Source organism: Enhydra lutris, unplaced genomic scaffold (genome assembly GCF_002288905.1).
Source record: "Enhydra lutris kenyoni isolate GAN:26980312 unplaced genomic scaffold, ASM228890v2 scaffoldscaffold11, whole genome shotgun sequence".
NCBI lineage: Eukaryota > Metazoa > Chordata > Mammalia > Carnivora > Mustelidae > Enhydra > Enhydra lutris.
The window spans coordinates 32,492,651-32,505,953 of record NW_019154095.1 but is presented as its reverse complement, the minus strand read 5'-3'; the positions used below and the strand labels follow the sequence as shown (position 1 = coordinate 32,505,953).

General features: G+C 44.7%; 1 protein-coding gene across 1 annotated transcript in view; it reads right to left on the bottom strand.

Moving 5' to 3' along the window:
• The window catches only part of LOC111144577 (unc-5 netrin receptor D), a 543,708-nt gene extending 531,602 nt beyond the window's left edge, over positions 1-12,106 (bottom strand). The window contains exon 1 of the mRNA XM_022498941.1: positions 12,001-12,106. Within this exon, the coding sequence (XP_022354649.1) occupies positions 12,001-12,106 (106 nt within the window). The remainder of the gene's footprint in view (positions 1-12,000) is intronic.
• Between the last annotated feature and the right edge of the window lie 1,197 nt (positions 12,107-13,303).

Here is a 13,303-nt window from a genome sequence, read left to right as displayed (position 1 = left end):
TGGAAGTGCAGTTACTATACTATTCTTTCCTGTGTACAGATTTTTAAAATAATGACATTTAGAAAGTACTTAGGACCTACTAGTGATTGTAGTAGATCCTTGATACCGGTATTTGTTCATACTGAACACATTTATTACCAAGGATGCAGAAGTAACTGAGACAAAAGCTTAAGGTCACCCCAAATTTCCTCCCAACATGGAACAAACCCATAATGTAAATCCTTTGTATGATTTTAATTAGCTCTGCTACACTGAACTAACCTGAGCCCCTCAAATCAAAACCCTAATGTTCTCTAAGAACTAAGCCAAGAAGAGAAATCTATATTATTTCAAAGGTGTTTAGAAAAATACAAACATTTTAAATAAAAGGAAGACATCCTTTAACACAGAGGAAAAATGATCAATAGTCTTCAGTCTTCTGGTATCATTTCTTTTGAATTCTTCTGTGCCTCTATTGATCACTTTTGTTATTATAGCCCCGGAAAGGAAAAGAGGTAAGAATGACATTGAGAAAGTGAAGATCTGGATTCACAGGCAAGCACCAATGGGAAGACCTATAAAAGTCAAGAAAGCTACTTTGCTTCTCTAGACTTTGGTTGTTCCTGTAAAAATCTGGGCTTTGGCCTAGAAATTTTAGGGTTTTATTCAGGGAAGTAATTTTATGATTTTCCTCTACAAGTGGGAAACAGAAGTACATAGAAACTCGGTGATCAAATTAATGTTTATCAAACATAAAACAGATGGTCACGTAAATGCTGTCTTCTGCTTTGAGGCAGTGCCCCTCCACAAAGCTAGATGACATTTTAGAAGCGCAGCTCAAAGAAAGAGGAGTACTGAACGTGAGAAGAGATTGTCTCCTGGATCCCTTCAATGTCTTCACAAAATACACCGAGGTCACTGAGACAAACCAGAAGACTGAGTGTTCTATATACTGAGTTTTGTTTATCAAAGGTGTTTTATTAAAATAATGTGAGAAGACTTGGAACCTGGAAACATAAAATTTCATAAATCTGGTTTCTATTGGAAAGAAAAAATCAGTCACTCTAGCAACTACAAGTGCCTGCCCCCAACTGAGCAAAAATGAGCCACCGTGGGGTTGAGGGGTTCCTAACACTTTCGGCCATTTTCCATGCAAACCTACCTCGGTTGCTAGAATTGCTCATGTATGCTTTAGTTTACAACTACTGATTGAAGAGAAACTGATACCTGGAATTAAATTTTTTATGGTATTGGTACATTCCTCAAAATGGCTAAGTGAAGGCTTACCACACCATCCTTCCTGAAGTCCCACTAACTTGTCCTGAAAATTCTACTTCCACAGCATTTTTTATTGAAGGTTTTGATACATACTTAAAATGCCAAGAAATGCTTCCTGGAATGATAAAAATACTGTGAATGAAAGGGACTGAAAACAATGGAGAGCGTCATAGAATGTTAGAGCACACAGGCGCTTTAAAGGTGATTTAGTCATTTCTTCTCACAGTAGAAATAAAAAAAAAACAGAGAACGAAGCAACATGTTCAAGGACATGTGGTCAAGAGCTTCCGAGGCTCATCACACTGCTTAAAGGAGAAGCAAGTGACTTGAGGAAGAAACAGACAGGGGGCCCGGGTGGCACAGCTGGTTAAGCATCCAACTCCTGGTTTCAGCTCAGGGTCATGATTGAGCCCCACGTCAGGTTCCGTGTCCAGTGGGGAGTCTGCTTGAGATTCTCTCCCTGCCCCCTACTCCCGGGCTCCCATCCACGCATGCACACTCTCTCACTCTCTCTCTCTCTCAAATAATCTTTTAAAAAAATACAGACAGAGCGCCTGGGTGGTTCAGTGAATTAAAGCCTCTGTCTTTGGCTCAGGTCATTATCCCAGGGTCCTGGGATCAAGCCCCTCATCACATTGGGCTCTCTGCTCAGCAGGGAGCCTGCTTCCCTTCCTCTCTCTCTGCCTGCCTCTCTGCCTACTTGTGATCTCGGTGTGTCAAATAAATAAATAAATAAAATCTTTTTTAAAAAATTCAACAAATAAATAAATTTTTAAAAGTTTAAAAATACAAAGATTTGGGGGTTAGATGAGATACACCATGGAGAAAGAGAAATGGGAGTACCTAAATTAAGAAGCTGACTCAGAAGTCAAAATTAAATCGACATCTCACATACAAGTGTTATTAATGTCATTTAAATTAACAGCATAGAACTTTAATGATCTAAGTTTGCTATAAGGATGATATATAATATTCCACTAATATATAATATATACACAGATACCCATGCATTAAAACACTTATCAACTTGACAATTATTAATAATTGGCTATATAAGTGATGGTCTTCTCTGCTGCAGGATGTGATACGGTAGAGCTGTCTTCTCACAGTACCAGTCCAGAGGTCGAAATGCACCTCAAGCTGTCTATTAAACTTGAAAAAATATTAAATGGGCTGTATGGGTTTTCCTTTTCTTTCTCTTTTTTTTTTTTTTTTTTTTTGGCTTTATTTTTGCCCTAATGTAAAATTAAAAAAAAGAAACAAAGAAATTAACAACAAATCTTTTATTCAGCTTCATTTCTTTAAACCAAACCCCCGAACACTTATATCCCACCCACACACCTCACACTGACAAAACGTGTGAACCTCCTGATTGTTTTTGTTGTGTGGTTTTTTTTTTTTTTTTTTCCCGTAGGAAAACAACTTTGGAAATCTGATGTAATCAGTGTAGCTTCTGGTCCCAAGACTAAGGTAGATACAAGGGTTGTCGATTTAGATGCAGGAAAGTTAAACTTTTTCCAGCCCCTTTGAAAACAGATTTTCAAAGAATTTTATATTGCCTGGCAAAGAATTTTATTCGGTGGTCTGTATTTTTTGGCCCTATCTCTTTTTTAAAGACAGGATGGAAAATTCTTTTTTTTTTTTTTTTAAAGGATTTTATTTATTTGACAGAGAGAGATCACAAGTAGGCAGAGAGGGAAAGAGAGAGAGAGAGAGAGGAGGAAGCAGGCTCCCTGCCTAGCAGAGAGCCCGATGTGGGGCTCGATCCCAGGACCCTGGGATCATGACCTGAGCCGAAGGCAGAGGATTAACTCACTGAGCCACCCAGGCAGCCCAGGCTGGAAAACTCTTAAAGACACACTGATGAAAACTGTTACTGGAAGTGCAACTGCCTTGTGCCATGGCACTACCTTCAAATACAAATTGAAAGACTTTAATCTTGTTTTAAAAATATACGCAGAACAAAAAAATGAAGCACATACACTCAAAATTAATAATAAAGACAAGGTATTTAGAAAGCCATGCAGATGGAGGGGCTCGTTTCTATTTCTAAAATGCCTGGCTTATAATGGCATCTTCAAAAATAAAACCAGAGAACTAATTTGTGATTTTTACCTACTTTAATGAACACTTTCATTCCTTTGATTAAGACAATCTTACTGCTTGGCAAGTTTCTCAGGGTATCTGACATACAACCTACTCCATACCATAGCATGTCATAGTGATACAGTCACAATTTTACTTCCCTCCAATCACTTCTGGCACATTTCCTAGGCAGGGCCATCTCTGTTTATAACCATGAGAAGCGTAATACCAATAGACCGAAAAAGCAACACAGGTTACCTTTTTTTTTTCCCCTCAACCAAAATTTTTATTCATGTATTTCACACATGTTCACGCATCCACCATCCACGGCCCTGTCTCAAGTGTAATGACAGCAAAATGCTGTATCATCTGGCTCAGGTCTGATCAGTCCATCCGGTAGGAAAATAGAATTACAAGGTAAAGAAGTCCAAAAGGCCCAGAAGCCATTTGGAGACTCAGCTTCTAGGCCTGGTACTATTTACTGCTCCCTGTCTGGCCTTGGTTGAAGAATCTCTAAATCTAATTTTATCATCTGTTCGAGATCAGAGCGGATGTACAAATACAGAGTAATCACACTTGTGAACATCCCTTAAAAGTGTCAAGTTCCATGCAAATGAACGATTACTCAAAAAACCCATCCATGAGAGTGTCACTCTTACACTTAACCATATTTCTAGAATAGTCTGTCTAGGCATATAGGCTTTCCAACCCATCAAAGGGAAAAAAAGATATATATATATAAAACCCTCTTACAGTTATTTAATTCTTTCTCTAGCAATTAAACTTTCCTAAGTTATTTTATCACAATATTGAATAAGTTTTAGGAACTTCCACCTAAATAGTATTCATACCTTAACAAAATGAGGTTGGAGTCAAAAATATTGGTTGGTGTAGGCTATTGGACAACAACTGTCAGGGGCTGGGTGAGTAATGGCAAACACAATGGGCCCTTTAAGTACAGAGAGCTACCTTGCAGCAGAGACAGAGACCCCAAACACCAGCTCCTACACAACATCCTGAGAACGACAACCCAGCTAGCTGGGGAGCCTCAGTACGCTCTATGAACAGTGCTCTGTTTCATTTTTGTTTTTGTTTTGAACCAACTGGTTTTACCCTACCTCTTCCTTAACTATACCCTCGTTCTCTCATTATCTTGAATTCCAGATGATTTTCCAGGCAGCTACAGTCAAGAGATATGATAGAATGAAGGAGTGATCGCAGGAGTAGAAAAGCTTCTTATTTAACAAAAATCTGACTTTGCGCAAACTGCTCAACTTCCCGGGGACTCAGTTTCCTCTTTATTACGTGCAATAAATTAGATGCAAATATCCATCCTCAATTCCTTCAAAACAGATTTCAAGACTTTCCAAATAGTGCATCTGTCTTTATAAATGCTGGAAGATGGGGGCGCCTGGGTGGCTCAGTGGGTTAAGCCTCTGCCTTCGGCTCAGGTCGTGATCTCAGGGTCCTGGGATCGAGCCCCGCATCGGGCTCTCTGCTCAGCGGGGAGCCTGCTTCCCCCTCTCTCTCTGCCTGCCTCTCTGCCTACTTGTGATCTCTGTCAAATAAATAAATAAAATCTTTAATAAAAATAAAAATAAATGCTGGAAGATGGACTATATATCATCTCAGAATGGAGCTCCTGAATGTGTTCGTTTTATGAGTGGCTGCGTGTCTGTCTGAGTTAAAACTGACATTTGTGTTTGCCTCTTCCTCTGTTGGCATTTTAAAAATAGTCTTACACTGAATTCCACTTCTTACTGCCTCGCACATGAAAAACAATATTGAAAATACAAATTCTGAATTACTATCCCATATGGCCCTGCAACTCAAAGAGGGATGGGGTCCCTGGATGGGGTCATCTAGAAGCCTGTGAGAAATGCAGAACCAGCCCCCTCCGCGGGCTGAGTAAATCAGAAGGTGCATTTAAAGGAGATCTGCAGTTATTCACATGCACATTAACATCTGAAGAGCACCGATTTGTGAGTTTCAAAGATATTACCAGCTTAGCTTCCATAACCCAGGATCATTTGGTTTCCCCTCCTCTCTGAGTAGATTTTATTAAATTAAATTCAAACAAAGATGGTAAGTCCTAAGTAAGTACTGTGGCTAGCAGAAGCCACCAATCACTTTCACACTATTCCCAACAACACGCGCACAAATATATTCAGAGGCAAATTTCTCATCCAATATTTAGAAAATAAATTTGCCTTTATAGTAAGTTATCAAAATCTGTGAATGATATTACACAAAACACAGCTACGCCAGCGTGAGTTGAGCCTTTGAAGGTTGCAGAAAGATTTCTTCCCATGCTTGCCTGCCAACCACCTACCTTCTGAAATTTCTGCAAGATCACGTTCCCATGGACTCACCTGATTTGAGAAATTACAACATTTGATTTTAGATAACAACAAAGCATCTGAGAAATTCATTCTTACTCAAGCTTCACATTGCTGCAGTGATGCTCTCCCCCCATGATTCCTCCTAGTCTTACAATGCCAGCTTGGGTGGGTGGGATACTGGCACGCTAAGGTCTCTCTTTCTGGGGAGGAAGGCCCTTCTGCACCTTATGAACCAGAAACTTGGGGACAGACAGTCAAAATCTGCATTAAGTGAAGCTGTCATTGACCAAACTTGGAAGGCAGCTTTTGGCTTTCCAGTTTCCTTATTTATGAAGTAACTGGTCATAGAGGAAGAATTCGGGCCTCGCCTTGTTCGTCTTGTTAGTAACAACATTAGGAAATGCTTTGAGTCCTGGAGTGGTCTGATATACCTGAGAAGCATCACACGGGTGTGTTGTTTCTACTCAAGCCCCAGAAACACAACCAAGGACTCCTGCCCCCAATTTCTAGTTTAGTGAAGTCGGTGGGGAGGGACAGGGGATGGAGCCCAGCAGACGCGGTTCACACCCCGTCCTGCACACGCACGCCCGCTTTCAGAAGAAAATACTGCAAAAGCACCGCAGAGCTCACAGCAGATTTCTAAGGCAGTCCAAAGGGAATACGTGAACATCCGCCTAATTCTGAAAATTATCTACGCACAGCATGTGTGTGCGCCCGGTAAGGCCATACGACGCAATGTGGCACAAACAATTAAAAGTTCTTCTCAAAGTGGAAATGCAAAATAGAACGAATATCTATTTTCTATAAATGAATCGAGCCATCTGCCTCGAAAGAGCAGCAGCAGGAGTACCCAAAACAGCAGAAACAGCAGCCTCTGGTGTTAACAATCTACTCTGAAATCTCATGCTCCACATTTCGCCGGCAAACAAGGCTAAAAATACAAGACATGCAACAAATACTCTCTTGGGATCTGCCATTCCATGGATGGTGCATTCAATCAGAGTAATATTTTCTGTTGAAATTCAAAATTGAAAACAAAAAAAAAAAAAAAAAGCAAGCTATCATATTAGAAACTGGCGTTCAGAATTTTAAGTGTGGTTCCAATCCCAAAGTATATTAAGCTGAATGGTGAGAGGGTGGTTGTTTTCGTACAACACAAATCTCTGAGATTTATCTGAATGTATTTATAGATTTATTTAAGCTACTCTGAATTCCTCTACAACTCTCACAGTGATAGAGAAATAATTTTAGTCCTTTTGTCACCAAAATATAAGGGTTGTTTTATTTTTGGCATAGTTTAGAAAACAGTCCTTGTTGTAGGCTCTGGGGCAGGATGGTGTAAGTTCGAATCCAGGCTCCTCCGTCATATCTCTGTGACCTTGCACAAGTTATCTCACCCCTCTTCGCCTTCCTTTTCCTATGTTAAAATGAGAATACTACTTACCTCAGAGTGCAGTTTTTAAGTTTTTATTTATTTATTTGACAGACAGAGATCACAAGTAGGCAGAGAGGCAGGCAGAGACAGAAGGAGGAAGCAGACTCCCTGCTGAGCAAGGAGCCAGACTCGGGGCTCGATCCCAGGACCCCGGGATCATGACCTGAGCGGAAGGCAGAGGCTTAACCCACTGAGCCACCCAGGCGCCCCTTCATAGTGGTATTTTAAAGACTAAATGAGTTGACAGACGTAAAGCATTTAGGATAATCAATGGCACACACTGAATACAATAATTGCTATGATTATTTCGCACTCAAACAAGGCTACAAAAATGCCTCCTCTTAAGGAATAGGCATGATGTAAAGAGCGGCAGCAATCGGACGGTGAGATCTCATGCCAAAAGCGGCCATTTAGCAAATGAGGGAGGCGAGCTGCTCAGGGGTCTTCACCTAGAGTTTGCAGTTCTCACTACAGTAAAGTCCCCACTGGCCATGCGGTCATGCCATCAGTTCATGAAGAATTAGGAGGGGGAGGAGGACAGAAGAGAAGACAATGACATGGCTGGTCAATGGCTGGCACTTTCCTGAGTATGGGATTAGGATTAATGGCAAAAGTGCAATCGAAAGGCATCCCTGGGGCACCTGGGTGATTCAGTGGGTTAAGCCTCTGCCTTCAGCTCAGGTCATGATCTCAGGGTCCTGGGATCAAGCCCAGGATCGAGTCCAGCATGGGGCTCTCTCTGCTCAGCAAGGAGCCTGCTTCCCCACCCCCACCCTCCACACCCCGCCTCTCTACCCACCTGTGATCTGTCAAATAAATAAATAAAATCTTAAAAAAAAAAAAAAAAAGGGGCATCCCCATCAGGACTTTCTGTCAGTGCGTGTGCCTGTCCATTACAGGGACACCTGTATCTCCACTACCACCTTCTTTAAGAGGATGTTATAGAATATAACTTTCTTAGTACATATTCCTGTCTTTGGGATTAGACGTGAATGTATGTAGCCTGGGTCTCTAACTCTCATATTAAAAAAAGAAGAAAAGGCACAAGACACGGTATCAAATATTCACTACCTCCTGTACAACTAATTCCTTGAGAAAATCTTTAGAGTTGCAACATTTTAAGCTAGGTACTATACATAGTAAAGGCGGACCACAAAGTCATGGTAGAGAGAAACGTGCTTCCCTAACTAGTAAGAGGCAGGGTCTGAGACTACCTGACTCACCCAGTTGTACAGTTCTGAGCGCTCAAGGAGGATTCCGGCCCCATAGCTTTTCCCACCCTATGGGCCACCGCTTCCAGAACCACACACATGTCAAAGACTGAGGAAAGCCATTTATTTTTCATAGGAAGACCCTGCAAAAGAACAACTTTCTTTCTAAGGGCCAAATTAGAACAAATAATCTCTTCTTAAGAACTAAAATACTTGAAGGCATTTCTTTTTGTTTGTTTGTTTGACAGAGAGAGAGAGAGAGAGATCACAAGTAGGCGGGGGGGGGGGGGGAGCAGGCTCCCCGCTGAGCAGAGAGCCTGATGTGGGGCTTGATCCCAGGACAGGAAGACCATGACCTGAGCCGAAGGCAGAGGCTTAACCCACTGAGCCACCCAACTGCCCCACTTGAAGGCATTTCTTGAGCAGAATACTTTGTCAGGCAGGAAAACCAGCAGCCATAGACTGTTCAAGCTAAGAGCACAACCCAAAAAATCAGAAGAAAACATTCCTGGGAGGAAAGTGGGAGAAAAGACACTTTCTTCATAGCACTCTGGAGGGAGAGTTTTTTGAGGAAAAGGAGCAGAATGAGAAAGGCCAGAGAGGGGAATTGGGGGGTGGGGGAAATGGGGGTATATAAAGCTTGTTAAGAAGGAAATGACTATGGATTTTAAAACGCATGAACCAGGTAGATAAATGGATTTAAGTATGTGTAAAGGGTCTGACCCTGTTATGCCCAGAAAATAAATGTGTACCTCTCTTGCCCTTAATGCATTACTATAGCGATTATAAGGAAGATGTCATTGTCCAGGACATTTTTTTAAAGCAGGGAACTGTGCGGAAGTTTAGCCTTTCTAAGATTACCTCACTCCCTGCCTTTAGATGAGGATATCTTTATGTACAGTATCTAATACGGGAATCACAACCAGATCTACAGCACTACTCCCGTTTTCTCGAAGAACAAAAACAAATCAACATGACAACACGATGTGGATACAATTAGCACTTGGCAGGTCATGAATAACTTTTAAACAACCTTCTTTTAAGTTGGAAAGTGTTAAGATATACAGTAATCATGGCACCAAAGTGCCTTCCTTACAGTAGGCCAGCAGTCAGGAACATAAATCTGAAAACGTAAGTCTTGTTTGCAAAGGAAAGAACCAGAACATTCCTCCTTGGGCCATACCAGTTTCTATGGGTGGTCCTTTGTCCCAAGCATCTTCCTCTTCCAGTATATTCATTTAAAGCCCATCACCTGAAACCTCGCTCTGATTTTCAGATGGTTTTACATTAAGTATGGAGGAGAAGAAAAGGAAAAAAAAAAAAAAAGTTGGTGCACTCATCTTGCAAACAAAAGCATAAGTCATTATAAAGAAAATGCTACTGAATTGTTAAATATTCTTAGATCATCAACGCAAACTGCATAATTCTACACACCCTGTGGTTTGGGGGGAGGAGGCAGAATACCTTGGTTCAAATCAACATGGAAAGACTTGCCAAAAAAAACACCTATTTCATTGGATAAAGAAGAACAACCTGAGGCCAACCCCACAGAGTCTGGTGAGACGACTCAACAAACATACCACAAGAGTGCAACTCATCTTGCTTTTAATGAATGGGCAGAACTTAAGTATCACTGAAACACACCCTTTATTCTGAAAACTCCATGGTGGCCACCTGCCCAAAGCCAGGTGCCGCAGCTTCACAGGTTCCAGAGCTGGCTTACGGCTCATTTCATGCAGAATCCCTGACAGATGCTAAGGAACGGGCTTCATACCCCCCAAAACATAAAATACTACAAGGGAAATATTAGGCAGATTTACTGCTCTACTCCATGTGTCTTGAACATTACTATGATCTGTGCAAGACATTTTGTTGTAAATAAGCCTGCAGAGTGTACAGCATGTTTTCTAGAAGACCTTTAAAGAACAGCTTGCAGACAAGAGGTGCTAGCCTTACTTTCACAGCCAGCAAAACTCCATCCAAGAGGCTTCTGGCATGTCCCCACCTCTCGTTGGGGGCTAGCTTCAAGACAACTCCAACAACCAAATTCCAAGGGGTCAGTACTCAGAGTCAGGTGCTCTTAGGTATTTCCACATCAAACAGCAACTGGGAATTCAGACACTTAGAAAATTTAGAAAAGAAAAAGCCCGCTTTTTCCCCAGAACAGTGCATTAAAACCAACTCAGAGCTGACTTTGCAAGGAGGCATTCTCCTTAGTAAATTAAATGGCTGAAGCTTGTGCTTCTTCCAGCAAAGGGAAAGAACCAGGCTTCATTAGAACCCAGAGTGTGCAATCACTGAGGCTCATTTTTAACCTTTGCTGCCTTTTAAGAAGGCTGCTCCACCAAAAACAAAAACAAAAACAAAAAAAAGAAAAAAAGTTTTCAGGAAATGAAATGCAAATTGTCACTGAACAGGACCATAAACGAAGCTTCTATCTACCTCTTTCTTTTTTTTTTTTTAATTCTTCATTCTAGGCACCCTGACTGCTTTTAAAACACCGTTAGCTGTTATAAAAATTAGATTATGTTGGTTCCTTTATGATTGCGAACAGCCCCTTCCTCCCTCTTGTCTCCCGGCTGCTCATTATGTTCAGGATAGCCAAGAGAGCAGAAGGTGAGGCGGTCAGCTCAGTTCCCCCCTCTTGCCAGACAAGCGTTAGGTAAATCATTCAGTGCAATTACATATTCTAAACCTAATGGATGGCACACAGGGAAGGAGAAAGGTAAAGACGGGCGGGAAGGAGAAGCTTCGGGATTATTTCAAAGGTAAAGCCACAATACTCAAGCTATGTCTCAAATCGCTTCTGATCGTCTTCAAAACAAGTCGGCGGGATTTATCTTTAACTTGATGCTCCCGGTTCTCGTTCACCGTGGAGGTGAAACCAGTTGCAAAATTTCATTCTACTGGAGTCCGGAGGATCCAGGAAAACGGGGCTTGTCTTTCAAAGTCAGCAAGAAGCGGCGGTTTGAGCCCTGCGCTCCCTAGCCGGAGGAGGCACCGGGTAGCGGCCGGGTGAGCGGCCTCCGGCCAAATGCTTATCCCCGCTCCGCACAGCGGGCACAGCTAATCGTGCGGGTTGCACACAGCTCTCCCCGGCTCCCGCACACCGCGGCCTCCTCGAAAAAAAGCCCAGTGCTAAGACCTCGGGTTAGTGTCGCCCGTGGGTTGCCAAGCTCAGCGGACTTTAGCTTGGATGTCGCTCCCCAAAGGGAAAAGGCTTCCTCACCATTCAAGCCCACCCTACAGAGACTCCCATCACCCCGCCCCTCTCCCAGGAACTCTCGGACACCACTGTGCGCGACCACCCGTGGTCTCTCGCCTTAGAGGCAAGTGGAGAGGGCAGGGGAGAGCGAGATTGGAGTGAAGAGGTGGGTACCCCGGTCTGCAGCAATTGGGGAGGGCTCGGAAAATGCAGCAGGCGGTGGGCGTCAAGGGTAGGGGCCCCCGTCACAGCAACCTGTAGGATTGCGGCTGATCGCAAACTTGGGGTGGGAGGAGCGGTCCCCTCCGAGGTCCTCCGCCCGATTCCCACCCTGTGGGGTCCGCGTTCGCAGAGGTGCAGCGCGCAACTTGGGAAGCCAGCGCCATGGGCGCGGGTCCCGCTGGGTCTCGCCGTCGTCCCCTCGCCTCTCCCCCGGCCCCGCCGCCCGCTCCGCCCGACGCTTACCTCGGGCAGCCGCAGCCCCCGCCGCCCAGAAGCAGAGCCCCAGCCACGGGAGCCACCGGCGCGCCCCTCCAGCGCCGCCTCCTCCTGCGGCGGCCGCTCTCCTCATGCTCCTCGCCACGCTCGGAGTCCGGCTCCTCTTCCACGCCCCGGGCGCCCGGGAGAAGCACGGCGAGCCGAGGACCGAGACGAGCAGGTCCCGGAGGTCTTCGGCGAGTGACTGATCCACGGCGGCTCCCTACAGCCCCGGGGCAGGGCGCTCCGAGCCGCCGCTGGCCGGGCACCAGGAGCCAGCACGCGCCCCCATAGCCTCCCACGGCGGGGCGACCGCTGCCGCCACCGCCACTGCCGGAGTCGCGCTTCCTTCCCGCAGCACCGCTCGCCGCGCTCCCGCCGCTGCCGGGTCCGGGACTACCGGGCGGAGGAGCGAGTCCGCATCGCTAATGAGATCCCCGCGGCCGCCCCTTCTCCTCCCCCCCGAGCGGCAGCCAATGAGCCGGGCCGGGGCGGGGCGGCGGCGGGCCGCGCGGGGCGGGAGGCCGGGAGGCGCAGGTGAGCCCAGCGGCCGCGGCACGCGCCCTCAGGTTCCTCCACGCGCCGCAAATGGCCCCGGCTCGCGGAGAGTGGCAGCGGGTCCGGAGCCCGGCTCGGGGACGCGAGCGCACGCCTGCGGACGTGAGTGGCGCCGGCGGGCCTCCTGGAGGCGAACCCGGCGCGGAAAGATGTGAGCATCTCGGCAGCCCAACTCAGATTCTGCCGCTTCCAGGAAACCTCTGATTTGTGCAACTTTGAGCCCTTTCTCAGTCCTGCCTCTCCTGCTTCCATTTTTTAACGTCAGATCAGACAGCACTCCGAACATGTTCAAAGAAAAAAGAGCCTTAAATGCCAAGTGGGGAAAAATAACACTAGAATAAATCCATTATTGTAGCTATGCTAAATCTCCATGCATATAAATAGAGAGGTAGGGAAATTGCAGTCAAGGGTGCTTTAAGGGGTATGTGATAGATTTTTATTCCTACCTTTTTTTTTTTAAACTTATCTGAAAGCTTCCTCATTTCTGACGCCTCCTGATTTTGTTTGTTTTAATCTGGGCCCTGGGAATTGCCTTTCTTCTAAGTATCAGGGAAAGTGAGTCCTGCTGGCCCTTGTAACAAGAAGGAAGAAAGACTTTTTCTTAGAAGTGTGGTTTATTTTTAATAAACTGTCAAATCTTTAACTGGTTTTGAAAGGACTCATGGTTGCCTGTTACTCTTCTCTCCGGAAGTAGTAACTTAAGACAGATTGCCTTAGGCCACACAGTTTCAGA